Source organism: Centrocercus urophasianus, unplaced genomic scaffold (genome assembly GCF_019232065.1).
Source record: "Centrocercus urophasianus isolate 14NV4802_14NV808 unplaced genomic scaffold, USGS_Curo_1.0 seq_14, whole genome shotgun sequence".
Classification (NCBI taxonomy): Eukaryota; Metazoa; Chordata; class Aves; order Galliformes; family Phasianidae; genus Centrocercus; species Centrocercus urophasianus.
Genome location: NW_024884586.1, coordinates 32,522,378 through 32,544,968, shown reverse-complemented (window position 1 = coordinate 32,544,968; position 22,591 = coordinate 32,522,378). Strand labels below are relative to the sequence as shown.

The following is a 22,591-nucleotide window of genomic DNA, read 5'->3' as shown; positions in this document are numbered from 1 at the left end:
CGTGCATACCTGTGATCCAAAGCATAGAGATTGTACACATTTTAACATGGGAATGTTCATACAATTTCTATGAAGCACCTGCCTATTCCTGGAATTGCTGTACATATCAGAATGTGGTACTACACATGTACTCTGTTAATTTAAGATTTGAGTAGGATGTCTTTGGTGACAAAAGGTTGCATGTTACACAAACCAGGTGCCACGTATCTTCAGAAACCTATTTACAAAAAATATGGCTGTTGACTAAGTTTTTAACTGGTGCTTTGATATAGTTATGGCGCTTATTATCAACCCCAGCAGAGAAGTTTAACTCTTCCACAGAGTTGGTGGAGTATTGAGTCTCTGCTTCTTAGGCTGCAGTTGTCCTCCTTATTATCTAGGAACAAAAACTTTCCAAAGAGAACAGTTCCACTGAGGTGTTCAAATTACTTGCTGAAAGCCCTTAATTTATTGACAGGGAAGGCACAAAATCTATTAACAGCTATCAGAGGTGGTTTTTTTTCATTTGTTTCTTTTGAGGGGAGCTATGACAGTAAAGAAAATCTCCCAACCTGCAACTCAGCAACCACTTCTTGCTGCTTTCTCCATGCTAGCCCCTCAGGCTGTAAACAGCCGTTTACGAGGGTTGATAGTGATAGGACAAGGGGGAACTGTCTTAAACTGAGACAGGGAAGGCTTAGGTTAGATATTAGGAGGAAATTTTTCACACAGAGGGTGGTGATGCACTGGAACAGGTTGCCCAAGGAGGTTGTGGATGCCCCATCCCTGGAGGCATTCAAGGCCAGGCTGGATGTGGCTCTGGGCAGCCTGGTCTAGTGTTGGCGACCTGCACACAGCAGGGGGGTTGAAACTAGATGATCACTGTGGTCCTTTTCAACCCAAGCCATTCTATGATTCTATGGTGCTGAGAATTGGCAGAAGTTGTATAAAACAGGGCACAGATACAGATGCTTTTTGGTTTCCTCTGGTGTGATGTTTGCCAGCTCAGACAAGTAATATGAACCCTCAAAACTGAGGACAGAGCATTTAGTTTGTCTGGTCTCAGGACAAATGTATTTCCAAACCCCATCAGAAAATTCATAGTCAAACATATAGTGAGTCTAAACACAGGCAATTATCAGCCTACCAGCAGCCAGGGTACCACCCCAGCAAGGCACTCAGGCAGACACAGCTTTAAGTCCCCGTGTAAACGCTACTGACTTCAGCTGTGTGTGGAACTGGTCTGCAGGGTTTGTCTGTCGGGTCACCTGCTGTCCAGGCAAATAAGGGCCAGAACTGCTCCTCTCCCTGGCAATCCGAGGGCATCAGCAGCTGACTTTGACATCTTAAAATCGTTGCTTGGTGAATCTCACCCAGTAGCTCTCCCATCCCAATGCTCACTGACGGCTTCTTTTGTCCCTCACGAAAGCCGCTGTGACCCAGCCCGAGGCCAGCTCGCCAGGGACAACCCCCACGTCCCAAGGAAACCCATTCCCTTATTATTTCTTTCACTTTGAACAACGAGAGCGGGCACGGCGCTTACCGGCCACAGCTCTCCTCCTGCTCCAGCGACCAGAGCACCGTTGGGAACTGCAGGAGCACCAACTGGAGCAGATGCGCACACGGACAACCATCGGCGCGCCAGCCCGCCCAAGCGCCCCATTGGCTGCCGCCTCAGGCACCGCCCTGCTATTCCCCCTGTCATTGGACGCAGCCCGCAGTCCGGTTCGCGCCCGCCCTCCGTCTCGTGCTGCCATTGGTTTCCTTATCCCCTTCTCTTCGTTCCCGGTTCTGTCTCTGAGGGCTGATTGGGCAGCTCTCACCATCTGGCTCCGCCTCGCTCCGAACTTTCTGCTTTGCGACTGGCCGGCCGCTCCCTTCCCCTCGTTCCCCGCTCGCTGACGGGCGTGCTGCTCTCCCCATTGGGCCGCGCCCCCACGCCCCGCTCCTCCCCCCGTGTTCCACAGCACGCCGCGTTCAGTCGCCGCTCGTCTCTTCCCCGAGCGTGACGTCTCTGCCGCCCATTGGGGGAAGCAGCGGCTCGCGCTTCCGGTGCGGCGCGGCGCGGCCGGGTGGGGGCAGCGGAGCGGGAGAGGCGCGATCGTGTCCGGCAGCGGCGGGATGGAGCGGCCCGAGCGGGCTGCGGCGGCGCCGGGCGCTCAGCCCCGTGCCAACGGCTGCAGCGGCGCGGCCCACGGAGGGCTCCGCAACGGCTACGTGCGCGGCCTGCCCGCAGCCGACACCCAGGTCAGCGCGCCGGGAGTGTCCTGCCGCCCGGGCGCGGCCGGCAGCGATGCGAGGGAGGAGGTGGACGGGAGGGGAAGGGAGAGGGGGGGCAGGGCAGCGCCCGGCTCGGGAGTTCGGGGCGGGCGAGGCAGCGCCTCCGTGCTGGACTCTGAGCGGGCCGAAGGCAGCCGGCGGGCCGAGGGGAGAGCTGGGGGGCTGCGGCGGAGCCCCGCGGAAGTTCGGGTCTCGCAGCCCGGTAGTGGCCCGGAGCCCGGGGGCCCCGCGGGTAACGGCGGCCGGGCCGCTGCCCATGTCTGGGATGCCTAGCCATCCGGGCTGGCCGTCCCGTGCCGTTGGGTTTCTGTGGCTTTAAGCTGGAATCCCGCTCCCGTGTAACAGGTCCGTGCTTTAGCAGAAAGCAGCAATTAGTTCCTTGATGCTGCTCTGTTGCTACAGGTGCAGTGTGTCCTCTGAGCAGGAGCTTCCTAATCCGGGAGAGTGAAGGGCTTCGTGCAGTGCTTCTCATCTTGCTGTGTTATGGATGTATTGCTAGGCGTTTGCACCTTCACAGTTCCAGTTGTTGTCCTGCAGAGCACCCAACTTTTGTGTGATCATGTTAGTGGTTCTCCCAGAAGCGGTCCCAGCAATATGGAACTTATTTTATCAGAGGTCTACACCTGATACTGCTGCTGGAGAGAAGCTTTCCCCTGCTGATGTCCTTCCTATTGCTCCCTATTCTCCCCTGCAGTTCCTCAGGGAAAGTTCATGCTGTCACTGAGTGAACCAAGTTGAGAACTGATGCAGGCTAAAGGCACGCTTTTTGTTTTTCTTCCCGGGTTTAACCCAGGTCATTTCCTGCGTTTCCTTCCCTGGGTGGGCACTCATGGTCTCTCCCTGGCACTCGGGAGCAGATAGCAGCACACTGTTGGGAGTGAACAGTCGGGGGAGGTTACGACACCTTTTCTTGGCAGCTTATACAGGTTTATTGTTGAGGAAGTTATGGCACTGGCAGTCTTGCTTTGCAGGCACCAAAAATTGCTCACTATGAAGCCTTAGGTTTAAATCTTTGTACTAAGCACGAGTAGTGGTGGTGTGTGTTCTGTTGTTCTTCTTTTCCACCCCTTCCCCCAGCCCATTCCACACATTTTAAGTGGAGGTTCTGCTTTAGAAGAACAGCAAAGAATGGAGTGAGGGAACATTTTCTTCAAGGATTGTATACAGCTGCATGTTTGGAAAACGTGAAAGATGGAGTATGTGAATGGAAAAGCTGCTGATGTCAAGCTGAAGAAGTTCAGTGTGTTATGAGAATTCATATTCATTTGTTGGCTTGTGTGTGATAGTGTGTTTGAATATGTCTTGCAAACCAAAGGCACTTGAGATGATCGCTTCTAGAGAGAGGAACTCTTACTGTAGTGCTGATGATCATTAAACATCTTAACAAAAAGCTGAAGTCTAGTCATGCAAGGTGATTATAAGAAAGCTTTAAAGCTTTCTGGCACCTGCTTGTTGATCAAGAAGTTGTTTATGATTAGAAACCATGTGTTCCTTTCTCCAACATCTTACGTGGTCCAGATCCCTGACTTGAGGGTCAAAGTGTTAAAAGTCCCTTAATTGATGCTTGGGACTGCTCAGGGCTACTCATAGTTTACAGGTTTGTTTGTTTGTTTGTTTTTCAAATATCAGCTGTTCTAGGAGTTTAGGACCCCCAAAGATACTGTCACAAAAACAACAAAGATTTGGCTGTTTGGCTTTTTTTTTTTTTTTTTTTTTTTAAAAAAAAATCTTCATTGCTCTGTCTCTCCATAGGAGAACATGTTAATGCTTATCGTGCATTAAATATATTTGTCTGTGTAGGTAAACGTTTGCATGTATGTATGTACCACGTATAACACTTGAGAATATGCAAGTGGCAAAGTCTGTGGAATGCAAAGTAATTGAGTACCAAAAAGGAGGTAGCTTATAGGTGTAGTAACTGGGTAATAGAAAAGAACAGAAAAGTAAAGGATAGACAGGGAAAAAGATTCTTTTGCAAGAGTGCCTGTTTGGTGCCTGAGAGAAGTAAGAGGCAAGAAGAGAGGTAAGGTCTAGAGAAAATTAATATGTTGGTGGAAAGAGGAAGGGGAAGAAAAGCCTTTGGTATAAGGAAGTGTTGCAAACGCTGATGATTTATCTGGAAAAACATGAAGCTTGTGAGAGTATCACTCAGATACATCACCACACCTTCCTGTAGGGCTATGTAGGACAGGCAGACTTTATGTCTTTTTAACAGTGTAGAAAAATAGTAAGATTAACTGTACCTAAGATGTCTGTGCTGTAAGTTGCTCAAGTAAGCTTTATTTTATTCAATTTTTTTCCCCTATGAAAAAGTTCAGGTTCAAGGGGATTATCTTTACAGCACAAACTTCAAGTTGTGCTTACAGCTCTCACCACAATGAGAGACTGATATTTAAAATTGAATGTTCTCTACTGCCATTCCATCATGAACAGAAGAGGGTGGGAATGTTCACCTTCATTTTTAAATGTTACTTTGTCTCATGCTGGGATCTAAACTGCTCATCCTTTTTCTTGCTAAGAGAAGAAACCTGCCTGCTGAAACTGTGGGAGCTGACTTTGGCTGCCTAGGAGATAATGAAATATTATCAGTAGCTCAGAAAGGAATAATTTGAAATTAGGATTTCAGCATGTAAAGAAAATCATTCTGTTCAAGTACCGAGATAAAGAAAGAGCTGTTACTTTGCTTTGCTGGGAAGTCCTGTATTCAAAGTACTTTGATTCTGCAAACAATCAATCTCTTTAGAGATTCAAATTCAGTGAGTGCAACAATCCCACTGTAAGCTTTTTTTGTTAAAACAGGAACAGTAAAAATGGTTGAAGAAACATCTAGCAATTAAAAACTGTGGAAAGTTAGTGAAAAAAGTGAGCAACTTCTGATGCTGTGTACGTTTAAGAGCGCGTGATTAAAATAAACTAATATTTGAGTTCTTATGCTTTAGTGTAATACCACACTAGGTAAGATGAAGGCCTGACGTCCCAGAGAGTATTGTCTTGAATAGAGGAAATAAACATAACTGAGAGAAAGAAAGCAAGTCAAGTAAAATAATAGCACTCCAGGTTGTGTGTGATTCTGCTTTTTCTGTTCTTCTGGTCTCTTGGAGAGGGTGCTGTGTGGGCTCAGTAGAAAAAACAGTAGTGAAGTTTTATCAAGGCACTTTGGAATGCTATTTAGAGTGCAAGAATAATCACTTTTCCTTTCTGTGATGTGATCTTAGGCTGGAATATGTTTCTCCAATGCAGTGTCTTTCTCTGAAACGAACAACTAAGGATTTTTTTTAAGATTGTGTTAAAATAAATAAATTCTTGCTTAGAGCAGGGAGATTGGGACCTATTTAGTGAGACAAGATGCCCATGTTGACTTATTGTAATCTGTCTGCTACTTTGAACAGAAGTTCACTAATGTGTTTTTCTGGATTTCTTAATTGAGCTTCTCACATTAGGATGGCTTCTCTTACAGTTTTAGATGTTGCTGAAGAAATAATCTCAAACTAAACAAACAAAAGAAAAAAAATGGAATATAGGGTTGAGATTTCAAGTTTCTAATTTGTTGTGCACAGTACTTCTAAGTCAGTTACGTAAGTGTATTGTACAATACACTTATACAAAGAATTATACAAAGAATTTTTAAATTTCTGGATGATTCTAGGTTTTCAAATACTGTGCTAGAGTGATCTCCAGATAGTGTATTACAGACATCCTTTAGTAAACAGGGTTTCACATGACTTCCTCAGGAAGGGAAGAAATACTTTGATTAAAGAGAGGGGGATGACTGAGAAAGCTGAATTCCTTTAAAACTGTTACAAGTCCTGAATTCTCACAGCATCAACACCAGCAGCATAAGCTTTTTTCTCGTAAGTTTGGCATGTGCATGCTGAACACAGCTTCTGTGGTCCTTTGAGCTTGCAATTAATCACAATGCACAAAATCATCTCATGAAGTGCTTCAGGGTGCAATAGAATGCTGGCTCCATCCTCATTTTATAGATGCTGTTGCTGGAATCGGATTGAGACTTCTTTGGGAGACTGTACTTCGGAAGAGGAGAACAAATACTGGAAGTTTTTCTCATTACAGCGAGTTCATGATTGCAGCGATATGAATAACCTTCGTTCGAGGTGAACAAATAACCTTCACTTGAGATGAAGGTTAAGATAAAGATTTTTGAATAACTCTGTCTGCTAATTTTATATTAACATAAGAGGTTTGAGTATGAAATTGGTTGGTTTTTTTGAGCCTGTGTGCAAATTTTAAAATGCAAGTACTTCATGACAGACAGAAAATGAATGCTCTTGGATCTTAAGAACTAAATCTCATGAACATACTCACGAGGAAGTGAGAACACATGGAGCACTGTGCCCGGTACTGAGCTTCCCATTAAGATAGTCACGCATCCTCATCGGTCTATGAAACCATTGGAGGGCAACAAGAGGCTGAGGAAACTGAAGCATACGAGGTATGAGGAGAGACTGAGAACTACATTTATTAGCCCAAGGAGGAAAAGGTCCAACTGGTTGGTTGGAGGTTGCAGAGAAGATGGTTCCAGGCTCTTGAAACTGTGTGGCAATAAGATGAGAAGTAACATGTTATTTGGAAGAGTGAGAAACACTGACTAGATACTAAGGATGTTGTTTTTTTTTTCATGAGAACAGTAAAATCCTGGAAGGAGTTCCCCAAGAGGCTGTGGTCTGTCCTTGGAGGTGTTCAAGTCTAGGCCAAATGTGGCCCTCAAGACCCTGCTGTGCTCAGACCTCCTCTGCGCTAGGGGTGGACATGATGGCCACTGGAGGTTTCTTCTGACCGGAACTAGTCCATGATTGCACAGATAAACTCCTGGACTTTAGGAATGTGCCCTGGGATAGACATGAGTGTTTCATCCTTGAACCCTGATAAAAATGTAGATGTTAGGGTTTTTAGCATGTATTCTGAGGCTTGTGTCAGGCACAAAGAAATTTATTGCGTTCTGTTTCTAGCTCGGCTTTTTGATAATATGTTGCATCAGTAACACAAAACTGAACGGAGTAGAAAATTGGCTGACCTAGAAAAGACTGTGATCTCCTTCAGATGTTCTAACTGACAGAACTATTTCTGAAAAACCCTATCTGTGCAGTGAGGATACTTTCCTAATAACAAATGTAATTATTAAAGTCTGTAAGCCTTTGTGGAAGGAATAGCTAAACACATCTTTCTAGCTAATGAGTATTGGAAGCCATCATATTAAATTAGTGACTGTAACATCAGTGTCAGACTTGTCTGAAAATTTCTTTATCCGTACTAGCATAAGAACAAGCCCACAGTATAAGAACAAACCCACAATTAATGTGACTGGCTTCTCTTAAGTCTGTGTGTGTTACTGAGGCCAGTTTGAATCAAATATTGAAATAATGTTGAAACTACCATTTTAAATTAAGCTACTTTGTTCCTTAAATGCTCCAATAACATTTTATAACTATATGCAAAATCACTTTTTGTTAAAGCATCTACGTGAGTGGGATCATTTTGAAGCAAGTTGTTTTCCTGTCTTAAATGTACAGCAAAAGCTGTTTTTCTTAAGTAAACATCATACTTTCAAACTCTTGACCAGAAAACCAAAGCTTTATTTTGACTTTTTTCTATTGACCTCAGTTTCTCTAGGAGCACAAATTGGGAGCCGTGCTGAAGCTGGGGGCAAAACTCCCAGCCTCCATTAAAACATCATTCCTTGAGAAAGAGCTGCTCTGCCTTGAGAAGTGCAGCCTTGCTGACTGCTTATAGCTGAAGAGGCAGGAGCTGAAATATGTAGGAAGTGGTGGGTTTTAGAGTTTGTAAAAACCTGAGAGCCTGTGGCTTGGTCTGTTAGTGATCCACTGACTTGTTCTGTCTTTGAAATTCTTCATTGCACACTTAATAACTGAATGTATGTAAGGCATGTTCTATCAAAATGCTGTGTATGTTGGACTGATTGAACATATTAGATAACGTAGTAGATCTGAGGTAACAAGATAAACTATCAGGAAAAAGTGTATTCTCAGGAGAGTTCTAATGGTCAGTTGTATACATGTAGGTCAGTACTAATCACAGGCAAAAATAGCTTTGATTGTATCACTCATTTAAAAAAGGAGGTATACATTTAAACTGTGAACATGTGTGAGGGATTTATACTTCTTGCGTGGATACGGCAAAGGCATCCTAGTTATCAAAGGAGTGTCAAACTTGTTGGGAAATAATATTTGCAGATTCCAGTGTTTGATAATCTGCACCAACAAGAAGAAATACTGAAGTGGCAATACACCCGAGTGATAAAGTTTGTTGTGTTAAAAAAAAAAAAAAAAAAGTACCTCCAATGATATTTTTTATCTTTCTCCTGAAAGATTAAAATGTGACTCAAACCAGTGCCTTCTAATTTTGGTAGTGAATCTCAGTGTTTTTACCATTGCAGCAGTTTGAGATGTGAAGGCTAAGAACAAAGCAGCACAAGAAGAAAGTCTGGAGGTGACAGGGAGGAGTTAACACAGAATAAGTAATAGCTCAGGTGAGGCTGCCTCTGGGAAATTACCATTTAGTGCTGTAGTTTCTTTCATTCTGATTCTCTTGATTCCATATAACAAATGTGACTGCTTTTGAGGTACATGCCCTGTCTTTCCATGTATTCCCTGTAGCTGACAGGAATCTTTGACAAAAAAAAAAAGCAAGCAACATTGGGAAGTAGTAGTATTATACATCTAAAACCAGAAGCTGTATGACTCCTAGTGGAATATCTGCAGTATGTGTGGTATGTGTCATCAGAAGCTGCTACATTTTAATAGGAATTTTGCAAAGTTGTCTTCCAGCAACTTTTAAGGCATTTACATAAAATCACTGGGCTCATCTGGCTTTTGTTTTTCCTTGCAGCAAGAAGCAGAGCAGTTTAGCAGTTTTTTTAATACGGAGTGTTGTGGTTTTCCTAGGATAGCAGCATAAGTGCTTATGGTGTTCACTGTTAACTGTTTTGCATGTGCTGTGCTTCTGTAGCATCTCTGCCTGAAGTGTATGCCACTTGTGCAGGGTATTTACCATGGCAAATGTTTTTAATAAACAACTTTAAAAGATTCATTGATTAAATCCTGTCTGTACTGTCTGCACTGGTGTCTGTGCATGTTCCTGTGCTTACACATGGCTTTTGTCTTCTTGCAAAACTTCTGTAATGGAAGTTTATGTGCTGTCGTCCTGCCCTGCAGTTGAAGTTTGGCTTTTGCATGCTCCTCTGTATCCACCTGTTTCTGCCATGCTGACTTTGATGAGAGGGAGCTCTTAGCCTAACTGGCTGCTGACATAGGTGTAGTACATGCCCTGAAAGCCCTTTCTCTGACTGACCTTGAGAAATAAGCTTTTCATTAACAGATAGGTTAAGAATAATGCTAGCTTGATGTGTCCTGTTTTGGCTGCTTGCAGTGGGAACTTGATAATGCAATCTATCTGTTTGCTTGATTCTTTTTCTCCCCTTTGTAAATCCATGATAGGGTGACACATGGAGGTCCTTCTGTGAAGACCTGTCCAAACATAGAAAAAGGGCAGTTGTGAAGGTGCAAGTAAAAGCAAGTTTACTGTTAATGACTTTCAGTTGCATTTTTCCCTTACTTTGATAACTCTGATGGAGTCATCTGTGCACCTAATAAGACAGCAGAGGTCTCTGCTGGTGAAGCATGCAATTAGCTACATATGTAGTTGTGAATTTATGTTTAGTGGGGTGACTTAAATGAGAACTGTGTCTGTGTAGAAGACACTGCTCTGTCCCTGATGTCAGGTGGCCTGTAATCGTGCTAAGAGCTACCAATGTAAGAATGTTACGTGAGAATTTGTTTTGTACTTGTCATTGAAGAATTTGCCTAAAGTGAGACAAGAAGCAAAACCTTTTCTCTGTGGAGCTGGAGTCTGGTTCTGGTGGTCCCTGAGCTTAAGGCACTGCAAGAACTGATGCTATCTGTAGGACAGAGTGTTCTTTAAAGCACAACTTTGCACAGCGCTTAGGTAAGAATGTAAGCTGAGGCGTGCTTACAGTGTGTGTGTACATCCATAATCCCATCCTCTGTACCAGAGACGCTATCATGATAATTGTAGGAATTGTATGTAGGTCATTCCAAAACTAATGACTCCTATTTATTTCCATGGGAATCACAACAGTTACGAAGAACGCTATAACACTACTTGATAGAGCAAATTCTCAGCTACAAGATGCTGTGTTTTTGTTGTTTGTTTTTTTTTAACATAGTCACTACCATCAGCTATTTGCTGCATTTTTACCAGCTGTGAACAACAGCCTGCACTCATCAAAATCTGTACCAGCGGAGGATGACCTGCTGTTGCCACTGCTGAAACACATCACCCAGTGCCTCAGTGTGCTCACATCCACTCTTTGGTCTCCATAAACATTCAGCAAGTCTTGATGAATGTCAGTGGGTGCCATTTTTTCTGCCTGGAGGAATTCGGTGACGCACTTTTGCTTTTTCTTCACTCCCATGTCAAACACTGTTTTGTCAGGCTGTCCTTCTGCTCTGTATGAGCACAGTGGTAGAATAATACCAGGAGGTGAAATTAATTTGTCTTGAATCGATGCTTATATTACTTAAAGAGTCTTTCTTAATGAAATGTTATTTTTGACAATGCAAGGCAACCTTAATTTTAGCATTTTTCACAAGCAGGGGAATCTCTAAAAGAGAAAAAGTGTTACATACTGTTTCTGATTAGAACTGATTTATTTATTTATTCATCAGTAGCAATTGGTGATTAACCTCAACTGTTAGTTTGTAACCTTTTGTCTCTTCCTGAGAAAGGCATTAGAAGCTTTGATGTGATCTCCATTTATTAGGTGCTAAGCCATTTGAGTTGTCACTGTCATCTGTCTGCTCATCCAGAAATGAGCAACTACTTACAGACAGCTATAGGTAGTAGATGTTACACATCTCCAGAGTAGCTGCTATTCGGAGCCCAGGCTGTCAGCTTGAGGACACCAAATTCAACTGTAATTCATCAAGTTTTGAAATTGTAGTAACTTGGGAGCTTTGCTGCATGATGCAGTAAAACTTTGTGGTTTCATGAATTGGAGCTACAATAATAAAGTTAAGAGGTCTTGAGTATTAGGGAAGAGAAGGCACTTGTGTTTTTTTTCCTGTGCAGGGTTGACTTACAGAGCCTGCTGATTGTCGTTTGCTTTTACCCCTCCCCAGCAGCTGTTCATTCTTGTTTGTTGAGATCTCTTAAATGAGTTTGTGGAGCGGTGCTGTGAAGATTGTTAGAGTCTAATAAATAACTTTCTGCAAATCACTGTATTTGTAGCCTGCGTCAGTTCCATGTTGGAGAGATGCTGTGCTGAAAGTCAGGTTAGCTTTCATTGTGCAAGCCAGAGGGTGGTGCAGATGGCTCAAAGTGGGAGTGAGTGGGACAAAGGGAGACGCTTTGGTTGGCACTGTTTGTGAGGAAAACATACTGTGAAACTCTGGCCTTGATAAAACTTTTAAGTTGCCTTCATCTTAGCTGCAGTGTAGTAAGCCTAGGGGGATTTCTACACTTGTCCAAAATTTTCTAACTTAAGCCACCAGGCAGCATGTTTTAAAACTACTTCAGTATTAAACCTTGCCTCAAAGCACTGCAACTCTGTTATTTATATCTGGCGTAAGAGCAGCTGCTAAAATACATTTCTACAGTATCTTTGTTTTGTTTCCACGCATGTACGAGTACTCAAGTCTTGACAACCACAGTCACTACACTGTGAAATTCTATATTGCTCTGCAACCACCTGGGTGTGTGTTGGCAAAGGAAAGAGGTAGAAATGGGTATTGGGGAAAAGGTAGTGTTGAAGTTCGTGCTCAGTTATTGACTGTGTAGCTATAGCTTGATTGTATCTTATGAAGCTTCTAAAAAATAAAGCTTTAGATAATAGTATCACACTTGAAATACAGACTTGCTGCAGCATCTGGAATGAACAGATGCTGGTTTCCAAAGAAAGTATTGCATGGAAAGCTTGTGTGCTTTAATTGATTTGTTAGCTGTTAAATAAGTTACTTCAACTCTGGCTTCCCTTCCCATATGATCCTATGGATGCCATGCAAAAATGACCTGTACTGTTCTGCTGGGTATGGTTATCATTCCTTGAGGTATTTAGGACCATCCTTTTCCCTAAGCGTTGATGTTTCTTTGGTTACAATATTTTAAAATAGACTCCTTATTGTATTTGCCTATAAACTGAAATTTGAGAACAGTCTACAGAAATTCAAACATCACTGTTGACCCGGCTCTTCTTTCAGTGTGCTGTTATTATTAATGTAGTAATTTATTGAAGCTTATCTTGGTTTCCTTCTTGTCGTCCAGCCACTCCCTTGCACATCAGGCAACACCCTCCATAGTAGGTTTGGAGAAAGTTACAGAATTGTATACCAATAAGTAGCCTAGTTAAAACTGTGACATTCTTACAGCTGTGGTGTTGCCTTGGGTGAGCACTTGCCTTGTTATTTCAAATATTTTCTGTAACAGTCACCAATACAACACATCAACCATAATTGAGGTGCACACCTATTATGCAACTGGTCAAATTCTTTTTTTCGGGAGATAGCTTTTAGGTAACAAGATGATGTGCCATGGGGATTTGATGCAGAAAGCTTTGCTCTGTTCTGTGTTCTGACATATATGCAATGTTGAGGCTGTGTATACAATGAGTTGTTTGTCTGTGATGCCATGTCCACCACATGGATGAGTACAGTGGTTATGTCAGCATCTTTAGGCTTAAGGCTATGGAGAAACACAGAGGATACTTGTTTTCTTACAGCAGTGTAGGCTTCCATAGCAGAATCTTGTTTGAATATTGTCCAGTTCTTTTGGATCTCATAATCCCGAGAATGCATTCTTTATCTTATTGAACTGTTCATTTCTGTTTCTGGATTTCTGTGGGTTTTGTTGGATTTTTATTGTGGGTTGTTTTTTGGTGTTTGGTTTTGTTTTTTTTTTTCCTCTTTAGTAGGTCTTGAAAATCTCTGCTCTGTGAATTCGGTTATTTGAAAGTCTTGGTGGATGAGGAGGCTTTTTCACACCAGCCTTGTATATGGAGACTAACAGTGTTTGTCATGACTGAACCTAGCTGGAAGAATTAGGATTTGGGCGAGGGGAGGGCAGAATCAGTTACAAGATCAGAGGGATTACTCAGAAATGCCTGTTTGATGTTCCTTGAATGAGTATCTTACAGCTGCCTCTCTTTAAATTTTTACTTCAGATAGATCACATCGTGCACAATGGAGGATTATACAAAAGACCTTTCAATGAAGCTTTTGAAGAAACACCAATGCTGGTTGCTGTGCTGACCTATGTAGGCTACGGTGTTCTCACACTCTTCGGGTATCTGCGAGATTTCATGCGGCAGTGGAAGATTGAGAAGTGTCAAAATGCAATAGAAAGAGAAGAACAAAAGGTAAAGACTGAGAAATGTCAATGTGGAAATTGTGTGGCTAAGGCCTCTAGTTTAAGTATTTATTTGCAGAGCAATATTGTTCAAAATTTTCTACTGTTCTCCTTGTATCTGAAATGCTCTGTGTGTTATGCTGGTACTGTGGTATGGTTAAGCAAAACAATGTTTTTTTATTTGGGTTATTTTTTGGTGGCATAGTTATATGGTATGTTTTACTGGAAACTACATCAACAATTATGTCAATGTGCTGAGTGATGCCTCGGCTGCAGAAACAAGTGCTTCAGGGAGAAACACCTCGTATGCCAGCACAAGTAGCAAGAGAAATGCTTCTTGAAGGATCAAGCTGGTGTTTCACAGCAGTGGTATGCTTTCTGATGCTGTTCTGGTTGCTGTCCGTGTTTTGATTTGGAAACATTCTTTCCAGCCCAAGTATCTGTAAAGAGAAGCTTGCAGTAAGAGCCAGAGTGTAAATTGGATGATTTTGAATTAACATGAGATTCAAAACGGTATTGGGTTAGCTGGTGAGTAATTTGAGGCACTGACTCACTGATAGCATTTAAAGAATTTTAAAAGCCTTTTAGTGAAAGTTTCTGTTAGCAGTTAAAAAGTCTTGCCATCTCCAGCAGTTAGTGTAATACCGATAATCTTAAATTGTTTTAAATAATTTTTAGAGGCCTTTAGTCCCCACTCAAGTTACTGTTAAGGAGCTGCCACTTAAACTGGCAGTTTGTAAGCTATTTCTGCTAACTCTCAGTGTGAGCTGTCCTAGCGTAGTGTGAATACCAGTGAGGTTTCCTCCGAAAGCCAAAGTAGATTGGCTTACTCTTGCTGACCAGGGTTCTGTTTTTCTCGGTCACCGATCCAGCTCACAATACTTCAAGGCAGTTTGTTTTTCGCTTGCTGGTTTCTGGTTCTCTAGGCAGCCACACAAGCAGTTGGAATTGGCTAGCAGAAAATGAGGGTGGGGGGAAGCAGCTCAAGAATGTAAACAAATTACTAAGGATAGGAGGGTGGAAGGAGGAAAGACAAAAGACGACTTCTTTTAGAGGCAGCATGAGGCAAAGTTTGTATCATGCTGTGGTAGATGAGATAAGATGCAGTGCTGATGCCTAAAATGATTTCATGGTAGCTTCTTCATATACTTATAGTAGCTTGTGGTAGAATTAAGCTGTCTCATGGTAAGACACATAATTCCAAAACAGAAATATTCTTTCAGGGATTTAATGAGGAATAGATATTTCATGTTTGTTAACAGTGGGGAAGCTAAATTTATACTATTTCCAAAACTAACTTCTGGAATCTAGAAGTAAAACTTTTATTCCCTTTCAATATCCAAAATCTGAATGAATATTGCAAGCTGAATCTCCATTTGTAACTCGATGCATTGTTTAATTTGAGCTACTTTGGTTTATATCACTTGAGAATATGACATCTTTTCTACTTATATCCTTGAAATTGATGCAGAAAAGAAGAGCAAACAGCTGCAAAAATATACCAGTGCTGGATGTTAGGAGTTTAAATATTTGTACTCATGATACTTGAGGATTAAAAAGAAGTAACTGAAAGATTGGCTACTGTATTTCTGTGAAACTCTTGTTCCCATACCAAGGGGGAAAGGTGCCTGCTTACAGTAGCCTTTTTCTGAGAGTGGTGATAACTGTATGTTCACTTCTGTTACAGAAGACCTCAGGCAGCAGTTCTGATGTAGGGGTAGGTTATTGATATTGGGTTCTCCATAAGGACTGTCACAGGTGACACAAGCAGAGAGTTTGTTAGCAACTGATTATCCCAGTTCAAAAATAAATTTAATCTTAATTTTTTTATTTTCTAAATTAATTCTAGCATTGCATCTTCTCCTGAAAGGCTTCTGTTAAACAAGTAAGTTTCCCAGACAGATGAATTGAAACTCCCTGTGTGTTGACCTTGGCTTTCAGGGAAGAGCTGCAAGTGCTGTGTTTTTGTTTTGTGCATAAGATTTCTGTGGCTGGATCTAGTGAGAAGCACTTCTATCTGAAGGCTCAATTTGCTGTGTATCATGTCATGGATAGGCCAGTCTATACTGCATATGGATGGAAAATAAGAAGTCCTGTTCAAAAAAGTTCAGGAGTGAAAGAAATGCCAGTGTAGTGTACTTCCCTAAATCATGTTTTTAGTGCTTAGGAACAGCTATTTCTGATGCTGGACAAATAGAAAAGTGATCATGTTAGATCCAGAACTTGACCTCACATTTTGATGCTTTGAGCTTTTTTGTCTGCAAATGAATTGATGGTAAGATGTTGCAGTGCACCCAGTGTGGGAGCCAGGTTTTGTTGTGGTACAGGGGAGTGCTCAATATCTTGGTTTGAGACATTTTGTGATTTTCGCATACTTGAATCTCTCAGGCAACTGGCTGACATCCCTACTGTCCTTTAGTAAAGAGGTATAGATACCAGCGTGCAGGAAAAGCTTAAAACTCCTGTTTTTTAAAGTTAATATATCAGAGAAGCCCTGGTGTAGTTTCTATCAGATTTAGGTTCAGTGACCTCTTTATGTGAAGTACTATTTCTATTACATGAATCTCAAATTGATTATAATTTTCTTAGCAATCAAGCAAAACAATTAGCTTTAGTTTTCTGAAATAGTTTATAAAACACTTTGTAGGTGAAGAGCTCAAAGCAAAGGCATTGGAAGTAACTGTGTAGATTAGCAGTATGAAGATGTTCTGTGTGAGCAGAACTAAATTACACTCTGCAAGGAAGTGTCCCATATAGGGCCGAATGATGCGTCCTGAAGTCATGGAATTGAAGTATATGGGTATTTCTCATGGTGTGTTTCTGAAAACAATTGAAGTTAACAGCACTGAGTAAGCTTCAGTCTGGAATGTGGTTTTAGGAAAAAAAAAAAAAAAAACAAAAAAAAAAAAAGAAAAAAAAAAAAGGGGGAGGAGAAAAAAGCCTTGTGATTTTTTTGTTTTGGAGAGCACTTGATTTCAGTAGCTAAGTTCTTGCTGAAACTGTTACATCATATTGTGTGCACCAGAACTAGAAAATGGAACTGGACAAAGATAACTGGAAGAGTAGGATTTCTAATGCATGTATGTTGGGACTGCTTCTGACAGTGGGTAAATATCTTGCAACTTATTAGAGAGCAGCACAAAGCAATGAATGATTCTAGAAAAAACTAGTATTTGCCAGCACTACACAAAAAGGTAAAGGCTTTGCTAATGTGGATTACCAGGAGGGTGTAGTCATTGTGTTTTGGCATCAGTTCAAATATATCCATCTGGGCTTTTCCTGGAAACTGGTATGTGTAGCATATCCTGTCAGAAACACTGGTCTGTTTTAGGCATGGGTGGGTGGAAAGATAAAAACTGCCAGTTACCCTGGAATCACTGTATGTGTACTCAGTTTAACCTGATGCTCAGGTGTAACTTTTTCAGTAGCCATGCTTGTAGCATTTCATAGGTAAAAGGAAAACTGCTTTTAAACTTCTCCTGATCTGATTTACCTACTAATTACGTTGTCTATTTTGTACATGGAAGCAAACTGTCTGAATGGGAGTGCTAATTCTTTAATGTACCTCTCTGTGCTTGACAGCTTCCCTGTGCCAACAGTATTTCTGGTATCTGAAGCTTTCAAACATTCTACAGTTGGATTTGTGGAGACAAGTACGTTTGTGGTGGTGAACTGGAGAGTTCTGCTCAGTATTGTCTTAGCATCTGCAAAGCTCATTGTAGGCCTGCGAGAATATAAAAAATTGCCCACAGTTGCTGCTGGACTTTTTCTTGTCTCACATAGCAGTGAGATGGAAGCAGCCTTTTTCATTTTTTTTTTTTTTTTCCTTTTAGAAGCCTGTTTGTTGCATTTGCCTGCCTGATTTCCATTCAGAGTTTTGTTTTATTAGGGGAGGGATGCATTAGGTGAATTGCAGGTAAGCCTTGTTGGTGCTCGTGGCACCATCTGTTAGCTTAGATGCAATGCTGTAAAAACTTGGCTCTAAAAGCGACATAATTGCTGTGTTTGCATGTTACTGTGCTCCAAGCTAATGGTTACAAAGCTTTCATTTTGACCTTCACTTATATTACTAATTAACAATATGATGAAATCTTGGATTTACGAGTTGCCTGTGCTAAGGCACTGCACCCCAAGGGAGAGCTTTATTCTTCCCTTGCTTCAATTCCTTACTGAAGTTGCTATACTTTTCAGGCTTATGGAAGATCTCTAGTCCTTAAGTTTATGCATCTGGGGTTCTTTCACTATTAATGTTCTAGGTTTTTAATGCTTCCTTAGCACTCCTAAAAAGTAAAGCTAGTCTCCTGTATTGGACGTGAGTTCTTTTACTCATAATTTGTTCCTTGAATTTCTGTTAATTTTTGAAGCACACTTTTTTTATTTATCTCACAATAATCCATAAGGTTTAAAGAACTTCACAATAACGTCTTCAGAATTTAAAGGCTATGTTGCTTGTCTTGTAAGATTGTACTTGCATTATATCTTGGTGATATCGGCCTGTTGTGGGTGCCTATCTTTCTCTCACCAGTTGAGCTTGTTAGTCTTCCTGCTTTGTCACCTTGTTTCAAAATGAAACACGATTTATCTGATTAGAAACATGAGGTAAGATTGGACTGTATCAGCCCAGGCATACCTGTTTGAGTTAGAACAATGACTAATTTGCAGCCTCCATTCCTTGCCAAGAACCTTGGCTAAAATTTCAGTTGACTTCCTGGGTCACATAGTGTGCTTCAATAACTACTGCAAAGTCACATTCTTATGCAAAGTGGGTAAGAAAAGCTGGAAGTGGTTAAAAATATCTGAGGTTATAACTAAAGTTCAAATCTCTTAAATTTTGGGTTTTTTCTGTTTTTTGTTTTCTGCCTTTTTTTTTTTTTTTTTTTTTTTTTTTTTTTACCTCCTCACTTCCTCCACCCCTATGAAAGATGCTGTAATAGAGCTTTCAAACACTTACCAGTTAACTATTCGGAATCTTAAGTCATGAATTGGGATCTTAGTGTATTGCTCCAAGTACTGTCGTGCTTATCACCACTCTGTTAGAGTGAAGTAGCTATGTGACTTTTCATATATGAATTAAGCTTTTGGATGTGTTGATGTTTTTTTCCACTGCAAAAGGGTCAAATCTGTAAGTGCTTCAAGCCTGAAACCTGCCATCTTTTTGGGACAGTGAGATACTGAAGGTGAGGAAGGTTGAAGTTGTGTTACTTCTTCAGAAAACCAATGATTTTCCAGAGGATTGTAACATTATTTGTTTACTTTCCACCTTATTAATCCAATTTGATGGAAGGCCTTCAGAGAAGACATGGCAAAAGTGAATGCCAAACTATACTTGAGTAAAGGAACAAGGAAGAAATAATTCAGTGCATCGTAACTCTTTGAAATCTCATTCCCATTGTCTTCCTTTGCTGAGGAAGGACATAGAATGACTTGGGTTGGAAGGGACCTGAAAGGTCATCCAGTTCTGACACTCCTGCCATGGGGAGGGTCGTCCCCAACTAGATCAGAGCCCCATCCAACCTGGCCTCGAACTCCTCCAAGGATGAGGCATCCACAGCTTCTCTGGGCTGCCTGTGCTGGTGCCTTGTCATCTTCTGAGTAAATAATTTTCCCCTAACATCAATCTAAATCTTCCCTCTTCTAGCTTAAAACCATTTCCCCTTGTCGTATCAGTACTGGATGGTGTAAAAGCTGATCTTTATCTTTTTATTCTGTGAAGGGGAGATCACTGGCTAAATCTTGTTTTTCCATAATTGAAATGATGAAAAAGAGTATCTTTGTGCCTTCTTGGTGTGTCATTATGTGCAAGCATTTCAGAAGGGAAAGTAGATGCAGCAACATTTACCTAGAAGCTGTCTTTCCTGTGCATCTTCAGGCAGGAGGATGTAAAAGGTGAATCTAGATGGTTTGTTTACTCTAATCTAAAAGTTATGAAACTTGTTATGAAACCGTAAAATGGGGAAGGTAAAGGAAGGAAAATGTACTCTTCCTTCAGTTGAGCACTGCAATTAGAAGCTTCTCAGTACTTATTTGTGTGAATTGTTATTAAAGAAACTGGTATAAATGCTCCCAGTTCTGCTTCCGTGTTAGAAATACCAGGCACTAGTATTCGGTCAGACAGATCTTCTATCTTATCCTGCCACCTAATTGAAAAATGCCTCTCTCCATATTTTCAGTTATGTTGTGAAAAACAGGAAGAAATGTGATGCTGGCTCTTTACCTTTGTCATAAGTCTACATTTTCCTTTTGTAGTGTTTTACAAAGGCTTGTTTTTGCGACATTAGCAAATGAATTCTGTATTGTTATGATCACTGAATGTCAAACTTCCTTTAAATTTAATAGTAATGATGGAATCTCATGAATTTCAAGCATTTTAAGTAGGCCAGAAAAACACGTTCTTGAGTGCTCAGATGTCCGTGCTCTCACACTTTGGGTGACACACAAGAACGTCAAACTGTTTTCCTGAAAAAAGTTGGAAGGGAAGCTGGAATTCAGGAAACTCTCGTGCACAGAAAAATCCTGTGGGACTTCAGTCATGATAAGCTGTGGAGAACAGAGGTGCCATAATGAAGTTTAATTGTTTGGCTTCTGAATAAAAAAAATGTGATAAGTTCTAACAATAGCTCTGTAATAACAGTAATGCTGCTTTATTATATGCTTTTCTAACATACAGAAAATATAATAGAGTGCCTCAACTTTCTCAGTGCTTTCTCATTTCCAGGTGATGTTACACTGGCACATGCTTTGTGAAGTAACAATACTGTGTTTAACAAACTTTGGTTGGAATTTTTTTCAGGACTTAAGAATGAAGAGTTCTCAACTTTTTCCTGCATTTTCTTGATTTATTTTACTTTATTTTACAAATTACATTCATTGATTGGGAAAACACCTTGTTCCTTTTATTACCAGTTTGCTGTATTGTATTGTTTCCTTTCATTTTTGATGTGTTTCAGGACTTTGTCCCATTGTATCAGGACTTTGAAAATTTCTATACCAGAAACCTCTACATGCGCATTCGAGACACCTGGAACCGTCCAATTTGCAGTGTGCCAGGGGCCAAAGTGGACGTGATGGAGAGAGTTTCCCATGACTATAACTGGACATTCACGTGAGTCAGATTGAAGAAAAGGCTTCCACCAGCTACTTCTAAGTAGGGTCTCTAAAAGCACATTGAAGGCTTTGAGGTTAAAGAAGTGATGAATTATGTTTATTTTGAGATTTACACTGGCTGTTTTAAGCCACGTCTGGCCACCAAGATGACTATATGATCTTTGGTATTAACACTTACTGATGATTCTGCATGCATTAAGATTTCATATATAGTCTATGAAATCTATATTCCAATGGTAAGATGTACGCTTTTGTGTGTGATGCACAGAACCTGGAGTAGGTCCTTTGGATTGCCTGACTTCTCGTGCTCACTTAGAACCAGTCCAGACACTTGTAAATTTGTGAAACACAACCAAAAATTAAGGGCAGATGTATTTTGTTGTCTTCTGTTTTTTTGTTTTTATTTTTAAATTGGAAATGACATAGCACGAGGCTTGACATGAAGAGGTTTGCAGCATAGTATTTGGTGAAACTAGTCATATTTTCTTGGCTTTCAAGGGGAAAATAATTAAAACTTCTTTTTCCACTAAACTTCTTTTTTAATCTCCTTGTCACGTAGCATCAGCACAACAGTGCCAGATGTGTTTCCTTTCCATGGTTAGAGGATATCCTGCTTGAGGGGCTGCCAAGTTAACTGATCTAGATATCTTATTTTCTAATTGGACAGCAAATTGTGTGTTTCTGAGATGGAGGAGGAACAATTTTGAAAACAAACTGTTTGAAAATCCTGAAGTAATATTTGATACAATAGCATACCTGCCTTTTTATATAGACTGTTGCATGAACTTTCATTTTTAGTTTGCAACTATGAGAGAAGGAGAATGTGTTTTTTGTTGCTGGAGTTTGATAATGAGGATCAGTGCTGAAAAAATTTAATTGTTGATTTTATAGACTTTTTACTGATGTTTCAGTACATACTCTATGAAACTCAAAGAAGAGTCTTCTGGCTGAGTTTTGCAATATTGTGTGTCCTAATTTTTAATGTTTTTTTAACACAGGTACACGGGGAGAGTGATAAAAGGTGTTATTAATATGGGTTCTTATAACTACCTTGGATTTGCACAGAACAATGGGACTTGCCAGCAGGCAGCAGCTAAAGTTCTGTCCCAGTATGGAGCTGGGGTGTGCAGCAGTAGGCAAGAGATGGGTAAGTTGGAGGAAGATAGGACGTTCCTTCAATGTTTGTTTCAAAGTATTTAATTTGATCTCAAATCTTCTAAACATTACTTATTTCAACTCTGGAACTTTAGACTAAGCAATAAAGAAATCATTGTTTTAGTGAAGATAAATTGGCCTTCTGGGTTTAGTTTATACAGCACAGCTGTTGATTTGTTAATGTTTACAGTGTTACTGTCTGGGGTTTTGAGTAAAGACTGTACTGGTTGATGAAGATGTTTACTGTAGAATACAGCAATAGTGAAAGCTTTTAACCCTGAATTTCTTCTGTTTAATGTGCAGGAAACTTGGACAAACATGAAGAGCTGGAAAAGCTAGTTGCCAGATTTCTAGGTGTGGAATCTGCCATGGCATATGGCATGGGATTTGCAACCAACTCTATGAACATTCCAGCCTTAGTAGGCAAGGTATGGCTCAAGTTACTGTTAAGAGCATATCTAACAAAGACTGTGGGTCCAGTTTTCTAAAACCTACTTGTCTATTTTTTTTTACTTCCGTGACAGCACCTGCAAATATTCTCTGTGGAAACTAAGTCACAGAAAACATTGCTAGCTTTGCAAAAATCTTTGGGCAGCAGCATCCTACGGACCAGTAGCACTCCAGATCTTGAAAGAACAGCTTAGCATGTTATGGCTTGTTTCCTCAGGCTACCTGT

The 22,591-nt window shown here is 40.9% G+C and overlaps 1 protein-coding gene across 1 annotated transcript in view; it reads left to right on the top strand.

The window, feature by feature from the left end:
• The first annotated feature begins 2,100 nt into the window (after positions 1-2,100).
• Positions 2,101-22,591, top strand: part of SPTLC2 (serine palmitoyltransferase long chain base subunit 2) — a 60,560-nt gene continuing 40,069 nt past the window's right edge. Inside the window, exons 1-5 of the mRNA XM_042814255.1 lie at positions 2,101-2,226; positions 13,472-13,666; positions 20,604-20,758; positions 21,759-21,907; positions 22,219-22,343. Coding sequence (XP_042670189.1) covers positions 2,101-2,226; positions 13,472-13,666; positions 20,604-20,758; positions 21,759-21,907; positions 22,219-22,343 — 750 coding nt within the window. The remainder of the gene's footprint in view (positions 2,227-13,471; positions 13,667-20,603; positions 20,759-21,758; positions 21,908-22,218; positions 22,344-22,591) is intronic.